The following is a 26,250-nucleotide window of genomic DNA, read 5'->3' as shown; positions in this document are numbered from 1 at the left end:
AAAGAATACAGGGAGGAATTGAGTACCATCACAGTCACCAAAGAAGTTGACAACCTAATGGGGCTAAAGTCAGATAAGTTCACTGGTCCTAATGGCTTGCATTCTAGGATCCTAAGACAAGTAGCTACAAAGCAGGGAGGTCTTACTCCAATTGTACAAGGTGTTGGTGAGACCACATCTGGTGTACTGTGAGCAGTTTTGGTCTCCTTATTTAATATATCATTTCATTGGAGGTGATTCAGAAAACGGTCACTGGGATAAATAGAAGGATTGTTTTATGAGTAAAGGTTAAACAGATTGGGACTCTGTTCATTGGAATTTAGAAGAATGAAAGGTGATCTCATTGAAACATACAGGATTCTTAAGGGACTTGACAGGGCAAATGCTGAGATGACATTCCTAAAATATGAGAGTCTAGGACCAGACAGCATCATCTCAGAATAAAGGGTTGCCAATTTGAGACTTATGTGGAGGTGCCGGAGTTGGACTGGGGTGAACAAAGTCAGAATCACATGACACCAGATTATACTCTAACAGGTTTATTTGAAATCACAAGCTTTTGGAGCACTGCTCCTTCGTCAGGTGAAATCTTCACCTGATGAAAGAGCAGCGCTCCGAAAGCTTGTGATTTCAAATAAACTTGTTGGACTATAACATGGTATCATGTGACTTCTGAATTTAAGACTGAAATGAGGAGGAATTTCTTTTCTCAGGAGATAATGTATCTTTAGAACTCCTTGCTACTGACAGCTGTGGGTGCAGAGTTATTGTGTATATTTGAAGCTGAGATAGATAGATTCTTGATCAACAGGGGAATCAAGAGTTCAGGGGATAAGGACAGGAAAGTGGACATGTGGAAAGTCGGATCAGTCCTTATTGAATGGCGGAGCAAGCTCATGGGGCCAAATGTAACCCTGAAGGAACCGCAATATATTTCCAAGTCAGGAATGTGAATAGTTATTTGCCAATTTATGCATTATAGGAAAGTTTATTGATATAGAAATGCAACAATATTCCACTCATTTACAAGTATAAAATGGGTACTTGTACCTGAACTCCTTGTTATTTTTGGAGACGACTCCTCTTGAGTTTTACAAAAACCATGAAATGGACGTAAATCAAAACATTCATTCAGGAGTTTGATATTCACTTCACTGCACACACTTATGAACCCCACTGCACAGTTATTTACCTGCATAACATATAAAATTAACATTGTATAAGCATAGGTTGTTTTAAGCTTCTGAACAAAGAAACTTTGGCCAGAAGCTTATTGTTGGTATCAGAACACCAATGTCAGGCCCATAGGGGCACCTGAGCATGCACTTGTTGACAGCAAGGGCAGTATTACAATCTTTTACGAGATAGCTGCAATTTGGAGCATTGGCGTGCCAATTGGTAAGATGGGTGTGACAAATGCAGGTGGATGACTGGGAGAACAACTGCACATAATTATATAGCAGGTATATGGATAGGGAGATAAATCTAGGTGGAAGGAAAACACATTTGCTGGAATGGTTTTGAAAACCGTCACAGCAGTGAACACAGTCCCCTATTTGTGGCATGGATCCTCTGATGCTGATAGACCCCAGCCTTAAAAGTTGAGGGCACCTCCACTGAGGTTTGGGGCCAAAATGGCAGACAAACTGCAATCTCACCCTTAATTCAGCCCTTAACAATAAAACTTGTATGTTCACTATCATGTGACCATCACAAATTTACTTCTTTATTGTGACTATTTGCCAATTTATGAATTATTGGAAAAATTATTGAGGTAGAAATTCAACAATATTTTGTTCATTTACAGGTACAAAATGGGTACAACCATGACAAGTTTAGAAGTGGAAAGAGCCACATTCTATTTTGCATGCAGGAACAAATTACTACAGATGCTGGAATCTGTACTGAAAACAACAAATGTTGGAGATCACAGCAGGTCAAGAGGCATCCACGAAGAGAAAGCAAGTTACCGTTTCGAGTCTAGATGACCCTCCATCAGAGTCATCGAGACTCAAAACGTTAGCTTGCTCTCTTTCCACGGAAGCTGACCCACTTTGATCTCCAGCATTTGTTGTGTTCTATTTTGCATGCTATTGCTAAATTAATTTGGGCACTTCGTGAAGCAGCCATGAATGTAGGCTTCTTATTTCAATATTTATACGCCTGCTGTTTGGTACATAGCATATGATACAGAGGTAATATTTTTAATTTCTGGCTTAGTGAGCACTTACCCAACACAAGTCTTTTGTATTGACATGTAACACATACAAGGCAGCACTGGCCTAATGCAAAACATATGCATAACAAGAAACAGAATTTGCTTTTCACTAAAAGTAAACTCTGACAGTTAACAGTAGTAATGGGAGTGAGATGGCAAGGAAAGGAAAAGGCTCAAATTAAAGTACAGAATTTAAGTTTTAAATATATTGTGACAATGCTGTCACTTTAACAAGGTTATTTTGTCCTTGGGTTTTTTTTTTTGCCTTGTAAAGGCAGAGGTGATGAAATGTCTCAAAAAAAGTGTCTAGTTTAACAATGGCAGGGGAGTGGCCAGTTGTCACAGTTCAGGTTTTTAATAGTTTGGTTTAATTGTAGCAGAGAAACTGCTGGTAGCAGGAACAGAAGCTGCTGCTTCAGCAGATGATTCCTGACTGGATTCTCTCTCTGAAATCTCTTCTGCCTGTAGGAACCTGTGTTTGAATTTACCTTTGCCAAGGGGTGTGTTTATGGAATTGGAACTGCTCCTTAATTAAGTTGCAGTATTGGGTCAGTTCAGGTTTCAAATAGTTGTTATTCCAAATTCTGTTTTCTTTTGTTTGTGTTTCATCTGTAGCTTTTAAATGAATTCTGTTTTGCTTAAAGCTGAGTGGTTTGACCAGCTGCATCACACCTTGAACATTCATTTCACATCTGCCCTTAAAATAAGAAAAAGTTAGGGTCTAGGCTACCTTGTTGAAACATTTTGAGGGGGTCTGGCCTGGTCCATAACAGATTGGGGGCTCATCCAGGATATTTTGGCATCTTTGCCTTTACGACCTCTCTTAAAAAAAACCCAAGGTCAAAATAGCCTTATTAAAGCTACAGCATCATCACAATATCACAATGGAAGGGTCATGAATTTACATCTTCCCACTCCCACATTTCTAGATCAGGACCATGCAATTTGATTACAGGTGCCAGATTCATCCAAAGCACTTATATATTGTCATCCTTCATGTGCCAGTTTAAATGGCGAATTTTGGTATCAAACAGGTATCACAGACATGCTTGAACTGGTTTTCACTGACATTCATAGACTCAGAATTTAAAGCAGGGGATATGGCACAGTAAACAAAAGGTGGGAAATCTGACTGATCTTTCACATTTAACAGAGGGACTCTGATATGTCACCTGTAGAATCATGAATTTTAAACTCCACATTTAGCTCACCCATTGGGGTGTTTTGGTTTGTTTGATTCAATAGCACTTCTCCTGAAGCACTTAGAACAAGCCTTGTCTAAAAAGTCACACTCAAAACCTCAAGGAAGTACATATTACTTAACATGCTTTACAATTTGGTATATCTCAAGCCAGAAATCTGTAAGGTTATTACATCTTTAGAGATCACAGCCAAGCTACATTTGGCAGTCTCAACTGATTTCCGACTTAGGGCAAGCCAAATTTTTCAAATTGTCATATATTCTAGTATAAATTCCAGAAATTCCCATGCTATAGTCCTAGGCTTTAAAAACTCACTTTATATAGTAGAGACTTTAAAACTCGCTCTGTATGGTATAGGGGCAATTAATATATAATGTCCTTTATTTGGTACAATACCTGTTTCTTTAGTTGTTTTAACATCCTTTACTAGCTTTCTTACTAGTATTTATCTATACTATTTGCTATTTTTCTCTGCATGTCTTAACAGTGTACTGTATTTGCTATATAGTGTATGTTGCCATGTAACATGTGCATGGTGCTCTTTAAACAAATCTAAGAATAAGTTTATTAGCATGATAAAAAACAAAGCTAAACACAGACCTCAGAGACCGCAGCTCGGGTCGTTTCATCTTGAGCTTCTATTAGTTCTGCCAGGAAGTATTCACCATAAGTGTATCTCAGTGTATCAGTCTGCTTGTTGAAGATAGGGGTGACATCATCATGATCCTCTATCCTGGGGAGTCAAGAATTCAAGGACTTCAGTTCAGAAGTGTTTCAATTACCATTATAAATGTTTCTTGGAGTTTGCATCACAATGTTTAAATGTCAATATACAATTCTAAACTAAACCATAAATTAGGTATGTGTTGTGATTCTTTACAATTTTCAAAGTGCTAATTTTCTAATACTATACTGCTCCAAATTAGATAGGATAATAGAAGATCAAGAGGGAAAATAGTCAAGTGGGGGCTACTTCCATGCCTATGAAGACCTACATTTTTATCTCCAGCTCAATAAAACAATTGTTCGCTGGTGCTACCCTTCCTGCCACTTGTAAATTACAATGCAGATGATATTCTTCGCAGATTCCATTACATTTAGAGGCTGACAAGAGAAAGGTAGCCGTAATCCGCAAGGCACTGCAGGAAACAGTAAAAGGTCCTTTAACAATACTTTTATCTCCTGTTACGTAGTATATCTGATCCATTTTTGAACATGCCTCTAGGAAAACTAGGTCTCTTCATTTTTTTGGTTTTCCACTCTTTTAAAATTATCATGTCCTCTTGTCTGTAACATTGCCAGAACTTTCCTCAGGGGCTTTGCTGGGCCCTCATGTGATTCCCATCACGAACAAAAAAATAAGGCCTGACTAAGGAAATTTCATGGGGTCAAGACAGGTGGAAGTTCTACTTGAATATTCTTGGGACAGTTAAAGAAATTACAGACCTAAATAGTTGCACATAAATTATGAAATATAGCTTATTGAATATTGAAAAAACCATTGTGAAAGTTCAGTGTCTTTTGTGGTTTCTTTATAAATTGCATCACAGCGTGGCTGAAGAGGTTTGCATCAGTGATTTTCTCATACAATAGCTCAGACATTTGAATTTCGGCTAGAAACCCTGGGTTTTTTTATCCTATTATCTTTTCTGAGTAGTTATTCAGCTTAAGTCAGTTAGAACCCTCAGAATTTGGAGGGTTCCAGATGCAGGGGACTCACACATTGAAAAATTCCATTTCCCAGTCAATTCTCAATTGTGTCATGGATTCCACATGATATGCAATTACAGTCTACGCAACAGAAATGATTCTTTGGCCTTCACAATATCTGGACGAATTAATTGAAATCTCAGAATCTAAATAGGATGTTTTCGTTAAACGTTACATTCAAACATGTGCACATGAAGTTTCCATACAAAACTTGGATAAATAATCTGTACATTTTGACAGATACAAGAAAGAGGCATGCTACATAATGTTCGCACAGGAAAAGAGGCTAGTAAGAATGAATTGTATTCCATGCTATGACTACATTGGGCTGGATTTTAGGTGTGTGTGTGTGTGTGTTGTGTGTGTGTGTGTGTGCGTGTGTCCATCCTTCCTTCCTGCCTGGCTCCAGCTCCAACCACAGGCCTTTCTGTGGAGGAGTTCCCCTGATCTTAACAAAGGAGACTTGCCACTAAGACATCTTTTTTCGAGAAAACTGGCCACAAACTGTTCTTCATATAGCACAGACATCTGACCTTTTCATTATTCATTGAGGGAAATGGGCTTCTTATTGTCCACCCTGGATTCCCTTGAGAAGATGGTGGTGAGCTGCCTTGTTGAACCACTGGTGTGGGTAGATGTTGAGATGGAGTTCCAGGATACTTCAGAGGTGTTAAGCCCTTCCATCACCATCCTCCACACAAACCACAACCGTGTGGAAGTTCAAACCAAGGAGGGTGAACCTACATCCAGCTGAGATTCACTCTGGGCTCTATAGCTACAAATGTTCCAGGGTTGTCCACCCAAATTGTTAAGGCCAACAAGCTCCATTGTAGTGGGGCTCCGTCCACCCCACCTGCAGGTGTTGCAACTGCAATTATATAGTGGGAGAGCACGAAAAAAGAAAGTGCACAAGTGGCATGGTCAACACTTAACTGCACAAAGATATCATATTTGGAAATATATTAGCAGTTTAAATCATCATCTGTCTGAGCAACTGTCATTTTAGCTGCAGGTACAAGACAGAAGCTACAGAAACTACCATTGTTTAGTGAAACTTCCTGTTGTAACATTGTCTGACGAAGTGCTATTCTTTCCCTAGTGCTCAATATCCCGTAAGATCTTGTGATTGTTTAATATGGGAGCATCAGTTGGTGTGAAGCCTTCAAACAATTGTTAACATAAAGTTTTCCTCAGCAACAAAAGAAAGAACAAAAAAAAGCTGTATTTATTTTTGGGATTATAACACGGTTTTTGGTCCTTTGAGCAGCAACAAATTTACAAACACCCAACTCATATCAACTGTCAATTAAGGGGTGTCTTCTCTGCCTTGTTGCACTTGATGCTGCACTGCTATATCATGGCAAAGGTGTTGTTTCTCCTGCTCAATATCCTCATCCTCCTCAGAAGACTACTGCTGCCTGCTAGTTCTTTAGCACCATCATATCCTCTCTTTGTCTGCTGCTGTCGTGCAGAGCATGCAAGGTTATGCAGTACACTCTGATCAAATGTACTGCAAAGTCTACCCAGACCAACCCAAACATTAGAACTTCATCTTGACGATGCCTTTGGATTGCCCCACAGTCTGGCTGGTGGAAGAATAAGTTGCATTGAATCTATGCTTAGAATAAGTGTATAATGGAGTCATCAGCCTTGTTGGGATAGGATAGCCATATACTGCTTCAGGTCAAACTCATGGATGACATAGTTCTGTGAGGGTGACCCAGGGCATCTTACTTGGTGGCAACATTGCACCTCGCTCATCAAAACAGCAAAAACAAAAGGAACATGTAAGCTTGGGGAGTCACCTAAATTGAAAGGTTAATTCGGTCACTCACTCCAGGAAGATCGACCTGTGATGCCTTTTATAGTCATTCAAATTACAAGTGTGTAATGGAAATGAAAATGGCTCCTACCTCACCCAGAGTGGGCAGAGTGAATGTTTTTCTCTGAGACAAGGGGCTTTACATCTTGACAATGTGAGACCCTTCAAAGGGGACTGAACATTTACCCACATAGAGCAGATGAAGGACATCTATTAGCACAAAATGCTGTATGTGGCCTTCATGCTTTGACCTACTGTGTCAACTAAAAATCTTGGCCTCAAGCATTCTTGGCCACATCATTCAGCATTGCAAGTCAATCCTACTAATGGCTATAAGGCACAGGGAATGTTTTACGGTGTGGAAGGATCCACCCTGGTTGCGTAAGCAACAGTCACTTTCCAAGGTCCCATAGCCTGCACAAAGTTCAGGAGCTGCTCACTGGGCCCATAAAATGTCCATATCATTATCCTATATGCAATGATGCCTTTCTTTGTTACTGAAGAGGTTGGGGGTGAGGTTGGGCCGGGGGGGGGGGGGGCAGAAGAGGTCCTTGTTATTTCTGTCACACATGAAATCTGTAGGTGTATCAAAAGGCTTGAACCGCAGGCATCTAAATCAAGGCAACATGCACAACATCCATGGAGAGGAATTCCAAAGACCTCCATGTTAAGGCCACCATGTCTCAACATTTGAACAGTGCAGCTGAATTATCACATTACAGACCATCTGCTTTGTTTCTGATATTGCCCACAAGGCTCATTGTTACCATCGACAATGGAGGACTGATTAGAGATAGTCAACGTGGCTTTGTGCGTGAGAGAGTTTGAGTTATAGGGAGAAGCTGAATAGGCTGGGGCTTTTTTCCCTGAAGCCTTGGAATCTGAGGGGGAACCTTACACAAGTATATAAAATAATGAGATGCATGGATCGAGTGAATAGCCAAGGTGTTTTTCCTGGGGTAGGGGACACCAGAACTACGTCACAGGGCAGGTCGCTCTAACTTGACTGAGGTTTTGGAAGAGGTGACAAAGAAGATTGATATAGGTAAAGCGGTAGACATTGTCTATATGGATTTCAGTAAAGCGTTTGACAAGATTCTGCATACTAGACTGGCTAGTAAGTTTATATCATGTGGGATCTGGGGGAGCTAGCCAACTGGATACAAATTTGGCTTGAAAGTAGGAGACAAAGAGTGGTGCTAGAGGGTTGCAATTCGGACTGGAGGCCCATGATCAGGGATGTGCCACAAGGATTGACGCTGGGTCCATTGTTTTTCATCATTTATATAAATGATTTGGATGTGATTATAGGAGACATGGCTAGTAGACAGATGACACCAACAAGACGAAGTGAGAACTGCAGATGCTGGAGATTAGAGTCAAGATTAGAGTGGTGCTGGAAAAGCACAGCAGGTCAGGCAGCGTCCGAGGAGCAGGAAAATCGACGTTTCGGGCAGAAGCCATGAAGCGCCCTAGCCCGAAACGTCGATCTTCCTGTTCCTTGGATGCTGCCTGACCTGCTATGCATTTCCAGCACCATTCTAATCTTGACAGATGACACCAAAATAGTTGACATAGTGGACAGTGAAGAAGATTATTTCAGAGTACAATGAGACCTTGATCAGATGGGCCAATGGGCTGAAGAGTGGCAGATGTAGTCTAATTTTGATAAATGTGAGGTGTTGCATTTTGGTAAGGCAAACCAGGGCAGGACTTAATCAATTAATGGTACAGCATGGGAGAGTGTTGGCGAACAAAGAGAGCTAGGGTGCAAGTGCATTATTCCTTGAAAGTGGAGTTGGACGTAGACAGGATGGTGAAGAAGGCATTTGGCATGCATGCATTTGTTGGTCAGAAATCGCATATAGGAGTTGGATAGTCATCTTGCAGCTTTACAGAACACTGATGAGGCTACTTTTCGAATACTGCCTACAATTCTGGTCACCCTTCCATGGGAAAATGTGTTAAACTCGAAAGAGAGTCCGGAAGAAATTTACAAGGATTGTGCCAGGACTGGAGGGTTTGAGCTATAGAGAGATGTTGAATAGGCTGGGGCTCTTCTCCCTGGTGGGTCAGAGGCTGAGGGGTGACTTTACAGAAATTTATAAAATCATAAGGGGCATGGATAGGGTGAACAGTTAAGTTATTTTTCCTAGGGTGAGAGTTTAAAACTGAGGTTTAAGGTGAGATGGGAAAGATTTCAACAGGACCTGAGGGGTAACTTCTTCATGCAGAGGCTGGTGCGTGTCTGGAACAAGCTGCACAAGGAAGTGGTGGGGGCGGATACAATTTACAGCATTTAAAAGGCATCTGGATGGGAATTTGAATAGGAAGGGTTTGGAGGGATCTGGGCCAAATGCTGGCAAATGGGACTAGGTCAGATTGGGATATCTGGTTGGCACAGATGAGTTAGACCAAAGTGTCTGTTTCCATGTTGTATGACTCTATGAATCCAGGGCTCATAGTAGTTATGGCTATCCTTCTATCCATTGCACACAGGGCTATTACACAAATTGAATGCATCCACAAGGCAAGGCCCAGCATCAGCATCTAGCAAATATGGAGCTGATCCGTATTCTGGAGCTGCCAACCATAGGTTCCCTCATGATGTAGTGAAGATACAAGAGAGCCACAGCTGCTCACCCTCCATAGCTGAGAGAGGAACAATGGATGCATCATGCCCGGAGGTAGAGGTCAGAATGCCATGACATGTGGCTCAGCATATTTGAAATGTAAAAACTTCTTCCACCAAGGCCAATGAGCAACATAGGATGGTCCTTTCACATCAGGTTTCCATGCAGATCATGTCTGTGATTTCACAGCAATAACATCCAGATGAGGACATGAGGGTAGCTGATGTATTTAAAGTTCTGAGCCATAGTGGCACACATGACTTCGATGGACACCAGTTTGAGGAAATTCTGAGAAGCACATTTGGAGAGGAGAAGACTCTACAGTGCTGAGGCTTCCCGATGCAGCTGTGCTTTGACATCCATTAGAAAATGGTGAAGTACAATGCACCCCTGTCATGAATGAACTGTACTATCTAATCACCACAACAAGCCTAGACGATGTCCCTGGCTCACGTTTCCACTGTGGTGATGAAGTGCAGGTATGAAGGGTCTCCTCCAGTTTGAAACTACTCTCTAGTATTATGTTGCTCCTCCAAGGACAAAAGAATGAGTGCCAACAAGGAAGTGCTGGCTTCCATGGCCAAATACTCCTATTCATTATAAGTTGTATGAGTCAGTGATGGCAGGTACTCAACAGTGCAATGGTTCCGATTCATTCCCGGTCAGTGCCTTGGGCGCACATTACTCTCATGGTCAAGAAGCATGTGTCCTCTTGCTCTTCAGATGGAGCAACTGCTGGAAGGTGAACACACAGAAACCTGGCCTGAAAGTTTAGCATGTAACTCACCTTTCCAGAGTGAATAAGATCAATGAACTTCCTTCTACACTGGGTCATTTCTGTTAACCATGCTATCTGCTCACAGGCCCAGCAATTCCATCCAAAGGTCTTGATTCGGGAGACTAACCTTTTCCCGACATCTTTTGGTTACAGGTCCTTCCTTCTCTCCTCACTGCCTCAAGGAGGATCTCCAAGTCCACATCCATGAAATGAGGAGCTCTCTCACCTCAGTTTGAAGGCCTTTGACTCTCCTAAACCTTTTTCCATCAGCGGGAAGTGCAATAAAACAGTAACCACAGTAATAGATGCTATGATATTTTTAAATCAGATTCAGACCCTTTCAGAAACAAAAACAGAAATTGCTGGGAAAATTCAGTTGGTCTGGCAGCATCTATGGACAGAAATCAGAGTTAACATTTTGGGTCTCGTGACCATTCTTCAGAACTCCAGACTCTTTCAGCCCTGTCTCCATTCACAGCAGATGTTCAGAAACCATGAAAAATTGAGGGTTGTTGATGCTTCCTTCACCCAGGTTAGGGCAATCATTTCCTGCCCCCAGAGGTAAATTTTTTTCAGCTTTCTAGCATCCACAATACTTTGCTTTTACTCAAGGCAAATCTTGATATTAGCTACAGCACAATGATTTTTGTATCTGAGTCAGAAAGCTCTGGACTCAAGCCCCATACACAAGAGTCGAGAACATAACCTAGACTAATATCCAGTGCAGTATTGACAGAATTGGAGATGATGCCTTTCAGATCATAAATTAAACCAAGCTTGTCTCCTCGTTCTGATAGATATAAAAAGTCCTAAGAGATTATTTCAACCAACAGAGGACTCCTACTAAGTGACTTAACCAAGTTTATCCCTCAAAACATTTCAGTGATAAACAGATTATGTGGCCATTATCACATAAATGTTTTTGAGACTTTGCTAATTGGTGGTTGCAGTTCCTATGCTATAGCATTGGCTGTAAAACACTTTGACTGGTCCTAAGATCAATTGTAAATACAAGTCTTTATTTCAGCAGGTGCTTTTTGGCTCCAACACTGAGGGGCACCTAACATGGATATTGAAGTCTTCCAGGACTACCATTTTGGTCCCAATAGGAGATTACTTTTGAATAAGTTCTGTATTGTAAAAGTTCCTTTGTGCATAATAGACAGACATGATCTTTAGTGACATTCCTCACATCCAGACAGATGCATCTACAGCGGGTAGCTGAATGAGAATGTAGTCAAGTATGGTTTTTTCCTCTTGTTGGTTTCCTCACCATCTACCGCAGACCCAGTATAACAGCTAAGTCCTTTAGGGCTCAACCAGCTTAGTCAGTAGTGGTGCTACCAAGCCACTCTTGGGACCAATCTTATAGGGAGTCTGAGCAATATGAGCTCCAGCAAGATGTGTGGTGAATAGGGTGACAAGTGCAGTGAGGCCTCTCTTGACATCGGAAGAAATTTGCAATACCTTTTATGCTTTTCATAAATGGCATGGTGAGATTTTTCTAGGCAGTGGTGAGTTGCTAACTGATGGTCATCATTGATTCTTAAATGTTTTATTAACAGCACAACTCACCTCACTAACAGTCAGACTCCCATCTTACCAAGATCACTAAGCAAGAACGATATTGGGAAAACTCAATATGTAAACCACAGCTCATACCTGGCGGCTTCTGTTCATCACTTGCTCCAAACAACTTTCATGCCAGACAGTGGAAATACCATCTCAGGACATGATGCATGCGCACCAGCTGTACACTCCGTTCTTTCCACAAACATTGACATCAGGCACTTGCCGGCCCATTACAGCCATCTTGGCGCCTCTCCAATACACTGGCAGGGTGTTTAGGAAGCTCATTCCTGCATGAATTTGTTTAGCTAATTTACTGGAATGGTTAATTAATGCAGTGGAATTCTTTGAGGACATTAGGAGCACAGTGGACAATGGAGAACTGGTAGATATGGTGTGGTTGGAGGTCCAGAAGGCACCACACAAAAGGTTGCTGCATAAGATAAGATAAAGCACGGACAGAAAATGTATTAACTAACAGAAAGCAAAGAGTGGGGATAAATGCAAGGTTTTCTGGTTGGCTAGTGGTGTGCCTCAGGGATTAGTGCTGGGACCACAATTGTTTACAATTTACATAGATGATTGACAGTTGGGGACCAAGTGCAGTGTTTCAAAGTTTGCAAATGACACTAAAATGAGTGGTATAGCAAAGTGTGCAGAAGACACTGAAAGTCTGCAAAGAGATGCAGATAGGTTAAGTGAATGGGCAAGGGTCTGACAGATGAATTACAATTTTGGTAAATGTGAGGTCATGCATTCTGGTAGGAATAATAGCAAAATTGACTATTATTTAGACGATGACAGATTACAGTATGCTGTTGTGCAGAGGGACCTGGGTGTCCTTGTGCATGAGTCACAAAACGTTGGTTTGCAGGTGCAGCAGGTAATTAAGAAGGCAAATGGATTATTGTCTTGCATTGCTAGGTGGATGGAGTTTAAAAATAGGGAGATGATACTACAGCTGTATAGGTTGCTGGCGAGGCCTCACCTGGAGTACAGTTTCAGTCTCCTTACTTGAGAAAGGATATTCTGGCACTGCAGGGAGTACAGAAAAGGTTCACTAGGTTGATTCTGAATTGAGAGGGTTGGCTTATGAGGAGAGATCGAGTAGACTGGGATTAAACTTACTGGAATTTAAAAGAATGAGGTGGGAGGGGTATCTTGTAGAAACATATAAAAGTATGAAGTGAATAGATAAGATAGAAGCAGGGAACTAGAAATAGGGGGCATTGCCTCAAAATAAGGGGAAGCAGATTTAGGACTGAGTTGAAGAGGAACTTCTTCACCCAGAGGATTGTGAACCTATGGAATTCTCTGTCCAGTGAAGCTGTTGAGGCTACCTCATTGAATGGTTTTAGTTCAAAGATAGATGAATTTTTGAACAGTAGAAGAATTAAAGGATATGGTAAGCAGGTGGGTGAGTAGATCTGAGCCTATGAAAAAATCAGACATAATTTTATTGAATGGTGCAGCAGGCTCCTGCTCTTATTTCTTATGTTTTCATTACAGGGCACACCGGCTACTGCAGAGACACTTAAAGCACAGTTCAAACATCTGCCTGCTTCCCAATTCAAAATAATGGGCATGGTGAGTTTCTGTTAATAATCTGTCAAGGTGTCAGACCAAATTAAGCTGTTACTTTTAATCATAAAGCAGAATTGCTGTTTTAAACATCTTAAATTTGAAACTGTTGAATGTATTAAGAAACGGACTAATTTACACCAACAAAATTAGAAAATGGTTCAATACAGTTTTTTTTAAAGTCTGTTCAAATGATTTCACACATGATGGACTAGCTATGTTTTAAAAATGCTTATATTTGTTTTAAAACAATTTTCAGCTATGTTAAGAAATCTGTGCAAGGTTTACTTTTTAAAGTACACCTATTATTATTTTTAATAATATTGTATGTTTCAAGGTTCATAAATGATTTTACATGTGTGATTATGCAAATAGGTTTGAATGAAAACTTAGATAATAATTTCACTTTGAAAAACCAATGCAAGTTCAAACACAAATTGTACCCAGATTCCCAGAGTACCCAAAGAGAAAACTACACCAACATGTTTATTTCCTTCACTGACAAGCTCTTATTTTGATAAACCTGATTTGTTACAGCCATGAGTGTACTCAACTGAGGCTCACTAATGGCTTATCATGTTGCTTGATAAATGCCAGCAAATCTTTTGTGTTGTCGCCATAATGTTTGATTGCTAATCTAACGAAAATGAGCAGTCCATAATCTGGATTGATGACATGCTTTGAACATTTAAGTCTGTTTACTGCATCATCATCAAAATGCTGCCTGTCGTGCTGTTGTTTGTACTTTTGTAAGATATTGTGATCCAAGTCGTTACCTCAGACACTTTCACATATGTTTGATTTTTACCCTTATTTACTACATGATTTGACTTCTCAATATTTGTGATACAGAATCATCAAATTGTTACAGTGCCAAAGAGGCCATTTGGCCCATTGTATCTGCACGAGTCCTATTACCTACTGCCAATCTCCTGCCTTTTCTCCATATCCCATCATTTTTATTCAAATAATCATCAATGCCCTTTTGAATACCTCAATTGAACTTGCCATCATATTTTAAAAGTACACCAATTATTGCTTTAAAAATGCTGTATGTTTGCAAAGTTCATAAATGATTTTACATGTGTGATTATGCAAATAGGTTTGAACGAAAACTCAGATAATAACTTCACTTTGAAAAACCAAACGCAAAATTTCAAACACAAGTTGTACACAGATTCCCAGGTGTACCCAAAGAGGTACCTTATTTCCACCATATTTCCAGATAGTGCATTCCATTCCCAACTACCCACTGTGTGAAAAAGTTTTTTTCTCACATCACCTTTGTTTAATTTGCATATCACTTTAAATCTATGCCCTCTTGATCATTTTGTTTATGACTGGGAATAGCTTCTCCCTATCTACTCTATCCTGCCTGCTCATGATTTTGAAAATTTCTATCAATTCTACTCTGAGATTTCCTTCCAAGGAGCACACTCACAACTTCTTTAATTCTCATTCTTGGAACATGCTTCTGCACTCTCTCCAATACTGTACATTCATATTTTTCATATAATGGGAATTGGTTATCTCTGTTGGTCAGATGATCAGCTTGCAAGGCCTAAACACAGGCTCAAGTCCCACACCAGCTGAGATTACTATGAAGATCCATCTTCTCAACCTTGGTCACCACAGCTCAAGCGAGGAACCTCAGGTTAACCACCACCTGTCATTTCTCTAATGAGGGTGCAATCCTCTGGGACTATGGCAATTTTGGTTCTTACTTTACTATAAGGTATTACCTAAAATTGTACACAATACAGCAGCTGAGGTCTGAGAAGTGATGTTCAACATCGTCTCCAAGCACTTTTATTTTATGTACTTCTTAATAATGCTGAAAGCACTGTCTGCTTATGAACTGTTCTTTCCACATGTCCTAGCACCTCAATGATCAATGCGACCTTCTATATAGTGGAAATTTTGTGGATACACAGAGTAGAGTTGACAAAGTTGTCAATCTAGTATTATGCTTTGATATAGAACACAAATATGTTATGTAGCCTTTATCACATGAAATGCAATTAGTGCTCCTCTTGGACTTTGCAGTGCCATGGCCAAATTACTGACACTTGAGTGATTGAGCAGTCAAAGCTGGAATAACTTCCTCTTACATCTTGTAAAGTAGAAAGCAAATGCAAAAGTTATTTTTAATCAATTTTGTGTCTTCTTAAGTCTCTAGCAGATCAGTGTAAAGAGATTTATATGTAGACCTCTAGCCAGAGAATTATGGATGCTCCGTCATTTGAAGTATATCTAAGGATGGGACAGATATAGTTTTTGCTTCTCATGGAATCAAAGAGTTTGGGGAGTAGGCAGAGAAGTGAAATTAAAGCCTTAGGTCTGCTATGATTGCATTAAATGGCAGAGGAGGCTTATTGGGCCATATTATCATACTCTAATTTCTTATGTGTTCCTGAGTTCTTATGCTCTCGCCCCCTATAGTGCTAATGCCCTTATTGACCAGTAATTCCCTATGCTTGGTTATACACCCACCTTCAGGTAGTTTCTTAGCCAGCCATCATACGACTACCTTCATTTTTACTTAGCTTCAGTATTTTAGACTCTCCAACTCTGAAAGTTAAGAAAGATTGGACCCTAATGAATGGAGGAGGCCAATTTCAAGCCTGACTAAACTACTTCAGAATTGACAGTACATAACGGGAGTTCCATCCTCTGTTGAAAAGATTATTACTATCTAGATATACATACTTTCAATGACGTTTCAGTAAATATTGACTCCAAAATTCTTTGGGCTCCAATCCTTCCAATTGTGCTGGAGTCTTGCCTGCACAATTTCTTCCCATGTACACTGTAGTTTAGTGCACTTCATTTGCATGAGACCACTAGGTTTAAGTGACACTTGTCATCCTTCTTTTGTGCTCATTTGAATTATGTGTCTTGCCAGCTCTCTCCCAACCCACAACTCTTATTTGCACTCCCAGAATACGAAACATTTATCATGAGTATAGTTCAGTAAGACTCTATGTGGTTGACCAGTTTGGAAAAGAAAGTGTAAATTATTAATACTCCTCTTGGTCCTCAGAAAATGATGGAATTGGTCCCAGGTCTTTGGGGGCCAGTCACAAGGCATGAATCTACCAGTGGAGAGCACATGCACTTTTATGGACACTAATAGAATTAACTTCTCAGACTGCTGTTTACCCAATATAGGCCAGATCTTACAAGGCAAGCACTATAAACTCCAAAAATGGTCACACCCTCGGCACAGCTTGACCAACATTTGCGTTGTGAGGGACTCTAAATTTTCAAAAAACAAAATCCATCATTCAGTTACTGGCTGAACCAGTATTTATCGCACATTTCTAGCTGCCTCGAGGTGATGGTGAGCTACCTTCCTGAAATACAGCAAACCTTGGTATTTGGTAGACCCAAAATGCTGTCAAGGAGTGAATTCCCGAATTTTCATCCACCAACAATGAAGGAGTGGCAGTATATACTCAAGTCCGAATGATGAATGGCTTGGAGGGGAATTTGTAGGTAGTGGTGTTCCTTGCATCTGCTGCTGTTGTCCCTCTAAATGGTAGTGACTGGGCTTTGAAAGTGTTGTCTAAGGATCGCTGGTGTATATTTAAATGGTACACACTGCTGCTACTGTGCATTGGTTTTAGAAAGAGTGAATGTTTGTGGATGTGGTATCACTACATTTTCCTAGATGGTGTCAAACTTAATTATTGTTGGAGCTGCATTCATCCAGGCAAATGGGAGTATTTTATCACACTCCCAAACTGCCTTATAGATGCTTGCCAAGCTTTGAGGAATGGGCACAGTATTTAAATGGCTTGTCCAGTTCAGTGTCTAGTCAACAGTAACCCTCAAGATGCTGATAGTTGGGGATTCAGCAGTTATAATGCCACTAGATGTCATAATCTTTGGTTGAAGTCATTGCTTGGCACTTGTTTGGCACAAATGTTACTTACTAGTTGTCAACCCAAACCTGGATATTGTTCAGGTCTGCTGCAATTTGACATTGATTGCTTCAGTATCTGACATGTCATGAATTGTGCTGAATATTGTGCATATATAAGCGAACATGCCCACTTGAGACCTAATGATGGAAGTCAGGTTATTGATCAAGTTGCTGAAGATAGTTCGGTCTAGGATACTTTCCCGAGAAACCTCTACAGAGACGTCCTGGATATTACTGGTAGGATTCCAGCAAACACCATGAATCCAACTAGCAGAGAGTTTTCCCAATTCCTATTGACTCCAGTTTTGTTAGACGGCCTTGTTGGCACACTTGGTCAAATACAGTCTTTATGTCAAGACAGTCACTCTTACCTTACCGCTGTATTTCAGATCTTTTGTCCATATGTGAACCAAGAATATAAGGCCAGGAACTGAGTGGCCCTGGCAGAATCCAAACTCAACATCAATGAACAGGTCACCGTTAATAAGTGTTGCTTGATAGTACTGTTGATGACCCCTTCCTTTACTTTATTTATGATCAAGAGTAAACTTATGAAACAATAATTGACTGGGATGGATTTGTTCTGCTTTTTGTGTAAATAGTTGGACAACTTTCCACATTACCAAGTAGATTAGATTAATTACTTACAGTGTGGAAACAGGCCCTTCGACTCAACAAGTCCACACTGACCTTCCAAAGAGCAACCCACCCAGACCCATTCCCCTGCACCTAACACTACAGGTAATTTAGCATGGTCAATTCACCTAACCCGCATGTTTGTGGACTGTGGGAGGAAACCGGAGCACCCGGAGGAAACCCATGCAGACAGAGGGAGAATGTGCAAACTCCATGCAGACAGTTGCATGAGGCGGGAATTGAACCCAGGTCTCTGGCGTTGTGAGGCAGCAGGGCTAACCACCGTGCCGTTCATAGATGCCTTTTTTGTAGCTGTACTGGAACAATGTGGCTAGGGACATAGCTAGGTCTGGACCACAAGCCTAGAATACTATTGCTAGAATATTGCATAGGCCCATAACTTTGCAGTATCCATTGCCTTCAGCTGTTTCTTGGTATTATATGAATTGAATTGACATCTGTGATGCTCTGAACAGCTTGACGAGAGCAAGATGGATCATCCACTCAGCACAGTACAGTTAGTAAGTTTGCAGATGACACCAAAATAGGAGGTGTAGTGGACAGTGAAGAGGGTTACCTCAGATTACAACATGATCTTGATCAGATGGACCAATGAGCTGAGAAGTGGCAGATGGAGTTTAATTCAGATAAATGCGAGGTGCTGCAATTTTGGGAAAGCAAATCTTAGCAGGACTTATACACTTAATGGTAAGGTCCTAGGGAGTGTTGCTGAACAAAGAGACCTTGGTGTGCAGGTTCATAGCTCCTTGAAAGTGGAGTCGCAAGTAGATAGGATAGTGAAGAAGGCATTTGGTATGTTTTCCTTTACTGGTCAGAGTATTGAGTACAGGAGTTGGGAGGTCATGTTGCGGCAGTACAGGACACTAGTTAGACCACTGTTGGAATATTGTGTGCAATTCTGGTCTCCTTCCTATCGGAAAGATGTTGTGAAACTTGAAAGGATTCAGAAAAGATTTACAAGGATGTTGCCAGGGTTGGAGGATCTGAGCTACAGGGAGAGGCTGAACAGGCTGGGGATGTTTTCCCTGGAGCGTTGGAGGCTGAGAGGTGGCCTTATAGAGGTTTACAAAATTATGAGGGGCATGGATAAGGTAAATAGGCAAAGTCTTTTCCCTGGCATCGGGGAGTCCAGAACTAGAGGGCAAAGGTTTAGGATGAGAGGGGAAAGATATGAAAGAGACCTACGGGGCAACTTTTTCACACAGAGGGTGGTACGTGTATGGAATGAGCTGCCAGAGGAAGTGGTGGAGGCTGGTACAAATGTAACATTTAAGAGGCATTTGGATGGGTATATGAATAGGAAGGGTTTGGAGGGATATGGGCCGGGTGCTGGCAGGTGGGACTAGATTGGGCTAGGGTATCTGGTTGGCATGGACGAGTTGGAGTGAAGGGTCTGTTTCCATGCTGTACATCTCTATGACTCTATGACACTTCTGCCTAAGATTGTTGCAAATGCATCAGTTTGCCCTTTCCAACTGATGTGCTGAGATCCACCATCAGTGAAGATGGGGTAATTTGTGGAGACGTTTCCTTTAGTGCACTGCTCAATTGTCCACCACTATGACTGTGCAGCTTAGGTGCGACTGATTGACTGTGATCACTTAGCTTTGTCTATCAGTTGCTGTTTATAATATTTGGAATGCAGAAGTCCTGAGCTACAGCGTCATCGCTTTTTTAGCTATACCTGGTGCTACTCCTGGCATGCCCTCCTCACACTTCATTGAACAGGGTTGCTCCCCTCGGTTGATGGTAACGGTAGATAGAGAGAAATGCCAAGACATAGAGTTGCAGGTGAGGTTGAATGTAATTCTGCTGTTGCTGCTGCTGATTTTACACAACACCTCACAAATGCCCCCAGTTTTGAATGACTTCATTTGTGTGAAATTTATTTCATTTTTCATGGTGGTAGAGCCAGACAACACAATGGAAATTATCCCCAGTGTGAAGAGAGGACTATGTTTCCACAAGGACTGTGCAACGGTCACTTGTACTGATACTGTCATGGACAAATGCATCTACAGCAGACAGATCAGTGATGATGCAGACAAGTATGTTTTTTCCTCTTGTTGATTTCCTCACCATCTGCTTCATACCCAGTCTAGCAGTTACGTCCTTTAGGGCTCGACCAGCTCAGTCAGTAGTGGTGCTCCCAAGCCACTCTTGGGGCCAAATCTCAAAGGGGTCTGAGCAAAATGAGCTACAGCAAGATGCGCGGCAGAATAGGGTGACAAGTGCAGTGAGGCCCCTCTCGACATCAGGAGAAACTCGCAACACCTTTTATGTTTTTCAGAAATTGTGTGATGAGAGTCTTGCTAGGCAGTAGCAAGTTGCCAACTGACAATCATCAATGATTCTTAAATGCTTTATCAACAACACAACTCACCTCATTTATATTCATCATCCCATCTTACCATTCTCACTAAACAAGCGCAACATTGGGAAAACTAAATAAGCAAATACAGCGCATACCTGGTTCATCACTTGCTCCAAACAACTTCCATGATGAACACATGGAACTACCATCTAAGGGCACGATGCATGGGACCCAGATGCACAAAGCAACAAAATCTTTGCAGGGTCAAAACAGCTATGTTTGAGTTAACTGTCATTTCTAGTACCTAGGTTGGTGCTGGGCGCTGTGTCAGGTCTCTTTCTTTCAGGATTTTGAGCGATGTTTGATACAAGGCCTGTTAGGCCATTCAAAGGGCAGTTAAAATTCAATCCCATTATGGCAGAGTCACATGTAAGCCAGACAAGTTAAGGACAACATTTTTAAACTTTTAATTTCCACTTTTTATGGAATTCAAATTCTACCATCTGTCATGATGGAATTTGAACTCTGATCACCAGAGTGTTACCTAATCCAATTACAATATTTCTACATTGTCACCTCCCCAGCTGTTCAGTAACTTGTGAATTCTAAAGAATGTTTGTATACATTAATTTTTATATACTGAAGGCCACAGTACATGTTTGTTTAAAAAATGCATAATGAATCTGAAGATAAATATCAATATGTACACAGTGTGCTAGTTTGCGAATTTGGCCCTGCATTGTCAAAAATGGATTCGGCTCATACAAAGTCAGGCTTACAGAATAAAAAATAAAATCAAAAATAAATTGTCTTCAGCATTTTCCCCAAACCCATGTTCAACATCATGAATTTGACTTTAATTGAACTAATTGGTTAATGTGAATTCAAATCCTGCGTGAAACATTCTTTAGGGAAGTATTTAGCGCCCTCTGCAGATGACTATCCGAATAATCACAATAAGAACCCAAAGTAAGCACAACACAGAATATTTTAAATAGAAATGTTAACAATATGCTTCTTACAAATTTACCTACATAAAAGTGTGCGTTCTATTCTTGGAATCACAAACTACAAATCACCATGTCTCCTCAAATTTTCCCTTTCCCTGTGTCCACATAATTTCCTGTGTCTACAGAACGGCAAAAGAAGAAGGATCCTAATATCCATGTAGAAACATTCTTCTTCACATCATTGTAGTCTAATTAATAATCTGAAAATTCAGTTCATGTAAACTTCCTTAAATCTACTGCCCAATCTTCATTTTTTCCTGTGGCTATTTCAAGAAACCTAAATGCATTGAAACATGTTTTCCACAATCACTACGCAATCAAATTGGGTAATGGCTTCAGAAATATATATGTACGTCAAACTTTTATCACATAGTCTTAGTGAAAACTTTCATAAAATATACTTGCACTAAGGTGTATTGTATGTTTAAAATTTAAAAACATCTTCAGAATGTATGTGGCAGAAAAGAATGAAGATATGTTGTTTAAAAAAACTAACAGGGTACTTTAGCAAATTGAAACAGACTTCAGTGACTAACCAGAGTTCAGCATTTGCAAGTACCAAGCAAACAAATGGACATTGTCCACGATGGAACAATATTAATACTCCATCACTTTGGGCAAACATGAGAAAATTCGAGGCGATAGTGGGGACTGTAGATGCTGGAGATTAGAGTTGACAGTATGGTGCTGGAAAAGCACAGCAGATCAGGCAGCATCCAAAGAGCAGGAGAATCAATGTTTCAGGCGAAAGCCCTTCATCAGGAATGAGGCTAGAAAATTCTGTCATGACTGTGATTTTGCATTTGTGCTGTTAGAAAGGATGGAAGAGGCAAAGAAACACTGAAGATTGTGACATGAGTAGGTCATTCAGCTCTTTGAGCCTGCTCCACCATTCAATAGGTTCATAGCTGATTATCCAACTCAGTACTCTGTTTCCATTTTCTCCCCATAGTTAGTTCTTCGAGCTAAAGGTAACTCCTTCTTGAAAACATTCAATAGTTTGACCTCAACCAATTTTCATAGCAGAGAAAGATATCAGGCAATGACAAAAAAAATTATAACAAATAATAGCAAGCAGAATACTGTTGGGTGTGCAAATGATTTACCAGAAAAAATTGAAGGAAGAGATACTGGAAGGATGAGGTTTTATCTGTTCGGAAATATCACAGGAATGTCATTAAGCTTTGAATAAAGCAGAATGAAGGTCAAAAAGGAGAAAACAGTTTCTTCAACATTATAGAAATCTTCCCAGACTCAAGAAGGCAATCTGATCAATTTAAGAAAAGACACAATTATTCAGGTTAAATTATTCAGGTCACTCCATAAATAAAGATATTAGAAGATAGATCTGTTTAAATTAAACCTATGAAGCCAGGGATTTGAGTTTGACAATATCATAGTCCAGCTCAGTGATATCTGATAGGCAGTGAAGAAGGTATGCTATCCCTCAAAATCTTGGCACATTGTACAAAAAGCTGGACCAGTTTCTTTTATTTTACAGAATCATAAGTCCTCATTTTAGCTCACTCAAAATACACTGACTTACACAGAGCTAAAATAGGGCTCAGCAACATGCTTAATCTACGTTTTCACATCAAAATTTCTTAGAAACATACAGTCTGAGGCAAAGCAAAAAAGAATTGTGATTTGACAATATCACAGACTGCAGACAGATGACTGCAGACAGATGAGACTGGATGAAATTAATGGAATGGAATTAGGATCAGTATGCTGATAATAAACCTTCTAAGAAGGTTAGTAATTTTAGTGATAAATGACACCTATCTGATAGACCTGCATTTTGTGATTATTGCTCTAAGTTCAACAACTTGAAGTTATATAGCATGATCAAGGCAATAAAAGAACCAAAGACATTTTACAAGAACATGATAAACCAAAATTAAACACTGAACTGAATAAAAGTGTTAAGGCAGATGATTAAAGAGATTGTAAGACATGGCATAAATGAAGCACAAAAATGGAATGAGGTAGGGAAACAAATTCAAAACTTAGAGCCATGCCAGCTGAAAGCATGGTGTACTGATTGTACTGTGGTCAGCCTCATTAGAATATGGACCTCATCAAACTGGAGTTCCCTGATGGGGGCTGTTAATCTGGTCCAATCAGGGAGCCCTGGCTGACAGATAAAGAGGAGTGTCTGGCTTGTTGGGTTGTGTGTGTGTGTGTGTGTGTGTTGGGGAGGGGGAGGGGGAGAGAGATGGTCTGTATTCTATGCACTTTTTTTAATCTAATTAGACTGCAGTTGTTTTGGGGTTTGGGGCCTAGCTTTGCCCCTCCTCTCCCTTGTCAACTGCTGTTTATCTGTGTACAGCTGTTAATGTTAATTGTTTTGTAAACGCATTGATAATAAAATAAAAAACCCCCAAAAAAACAGGAGTGTCAGACATTCTAACACTCTGGGAGCTGGTTCTGAAGGAGCTGAACCAGTGTCAAGGACATTCCATGTGTAAATAAAGAGTGACTTGGTGACGGGATAGCGGCCTCTGTGAAGTTATTTTGTGGCGACAAGCGTGGAATGCTGAGAGATCAGTTGGTATGTGGGATTAATGATGCAAAATCACCTGCTAGCTGAAGTCTAACAGCCTTCAAACAGGCACTACAAGTGGCTTTATCATTGAAAAATGCAGCAAGTGGACTATATGAGTTGCAGGCTATTTCGATTGAAGTAGACACCCTTGCCAGTCTGACTGAGCTTAGACTATAAAACATAGGAGCATAAATTAGGCCATTCAGCCTATTCAATCATGGCTGATAAATTTCTCAACTCCATTCTCCCATGTTCTCTCCATAACCTTTGATCCGCTTGATACTCAAGAATCTATCTAACTCAGTCTTCAATACAACCACTGCCTCCACAGCCTTCTGTGGCAATTCATTCCACACTCTACTCTCTGGCTGAAGATGTTTCTCTGAACTCTGTTCTAAAAGATCTTCCCTTTATTCTAAGATTGTGCCTTCGGGTCCTAGTCTCTCCTACCAATGGAAACATCTTCCCAATAACTACTCTGTTCAGGCCATTCAGTATTCTATATGTTTCAGTTAGATCCCCCTTCATCCTTCTGAACACCATTGAGTATAAACCCAGAGTCCTCAAACATTCCTCACATGTTAACCTGTTAATTCCTGGAACCACTCTCATGAACCTCCTCTGAACAAGCTCCATGGCCAGTACTTCTTTCCTGAAATATGGGGCCCAAAACTGTGCACAATACTCCAAATGTGGTCTGACCAGAGCCTTATACTACTTCAGAAGTACATCCCTGCTTTTATATTCAAGTCTTCTCTAAATAAATGCCATCATTGCATTTACCTTCCTAACTATTCACTCAACCTGCAATGTTACTTTGAGAAAATCCTGGACTAGAACTCCTAACTCTCTTTGTAATTCAGACTTTTGAATTTTCTCCCCATTTAGAAAGTAGTCCATGCCTCTATTCTTCCTACCAAGGTGCATGACCTCACACTTCCCCATGTTGCCCTCCATATGTCACTTCTTTGCCCACTCTCCTAAACAGTCCAAATCCTTCTGTAGCCTCCCTGCCTCCTCAATGCTACCTGTCCCTCTTCCTATCTTTGTATTGTCTGCAAACTTAGCCAGAATACTCTCAGTTCCTTCATCTAGATTATTAATGTATAAAGTGAAAGATTGTTGTCCCAACACTGAGCCTTGCAGGACACCATTTGTCACTGGTTGCCATCCTGAGAAGAAACTTTTTCTCCCCACTCTCTGCTTTCTGCAAGACAGCTAAGCTTCTAACCATGCTGACACCTTGCATCTGATGTCATGGGATCTTATCTTACTCAGTAGTCTGTGCGGCACCTTGTCAAAGGCCTTCTTGAAGTCCAGATAGATAACATCCATTGGCTCTCCTTGGTCTATGCTGCTCATTACTTCTTCAAAGAATTCTAGCAGATTTGTCAAGCGTGACCTCCCCTTGATAAAACCATGCTGACTTTGCCCTGTTTGACCATGGGGAACACCACTTGAGTGAAGGCAATTCCATAGCCTCACTTAGGATGTATCCTGAACAGAGCAACTCTAGGTCAGCCCACAGCAAAACCCCAAAACAATATACTGGCCACTGCAGCAGACAGCTGGAACTGACAACTGGAAGTGGCAGAGACAAACCACTATAAATGCTGGAGGAAACATCACAGAAGCGCTTCACAGGAGGCTCCCAAGCACTGAGGATGTCACCTAGACAGGGGACAAAACGCCTGCAACACAAATTCCCAGCTCAGCCAACAGAACCACAACAACGAACACCCGAGTTACAAATTTTCTCACAAACTTTGAACCCCAAAACAAAGCCAAGCCTCAACCAAATAATAAAAATTTTCTTCAGGGTCCGGGCTGCCAGTCCATTTCATTGCTGCTGGTATGTAGTCTTGAGACAGCAAAGGAGTCCTACTAACTACTGACTCAACTTGCAAGTTTACCTTAAGAGAATCCTGGACTAGAATTCCTAAACTGAATAAGAGAACTCATAAGCCGGTACGCAGGAGAATGCACACCAAGGAAAGTCCATGTACATCCAGTTTGGAACAGTCAAATTGCTTCAGACCCTCAAATCACAACCAATCAAAAGAACCATCTAGTTAAATGGTCACCTGGTTCTAATGGAGGTCGATACCGGTGCAGCCCTTTCAGTGATCGCAGAATCAGTGTTACGATGCTACTCCTTTAACAAGGTTATGATGTCCTTGGCTTTTTTTTTCCAGAGGTCATAAAAGCAGGGATTCTGAAAGGTCTGGCTTACATGGGTTTTAGGGCCAATTTGATTATAGCTAACAGATAATGCCTCAG

The 26,250-nt window shown here is 40.7% G+C and overlaps 1 protein-coding gene across 1 annotated transcript in view; it reads right to left on the bottom strand.

Annotated features, from left to right (window-relative positions):
• cfap61 (cilia and flagella associated protein 61) overlaps window positions 1–26,250 on the bottom strand; it is a 240,219-nt gene that overhangs the window by 193,510 nt on the left and 20,459 nt on the right. Inside the window, exons 7-8 of the mRNA XM_087990980.1 lie at window positions 4,021–4,153; window positions 1,051–1,192 (exon numbers count right to left, since the gene is read on the bottom strand). Of these exons, the coding sequence (XP_087847106.1) occupies window positions 1,051–1,192; window positions 4,021–4,153 (275 nt within the window). The remainder of the gene's footprint in view (window positions 1–1,050; window positions 1,193–4,020; window positions 4,154–26,250) is intronic.

The sequence above is a fragment of the Chiloscyllium plagiosum genome, unplaced genomic scaffold (genome assembly GCF_037043375.1).
Source record: "Chiloscyllium plagiosum isolate Xiang-an unplaced genomic scaffold, Cpla_swu_hap1 HiC_scaffold_10, whole genome shotgun sequence".
NCBI lineage: Eukaryota > Metazoa > Chordata > Chondrichthyes > Orectolobiformes > Hemiscylliidae > Chiloscyllium > Chiloscyllium plagiosum.
The sequence above is the reverse complement of the archived record's forward strand: the minus strand, read 5'-3'. Positions and strand labels throughout refer to the sequence as shown.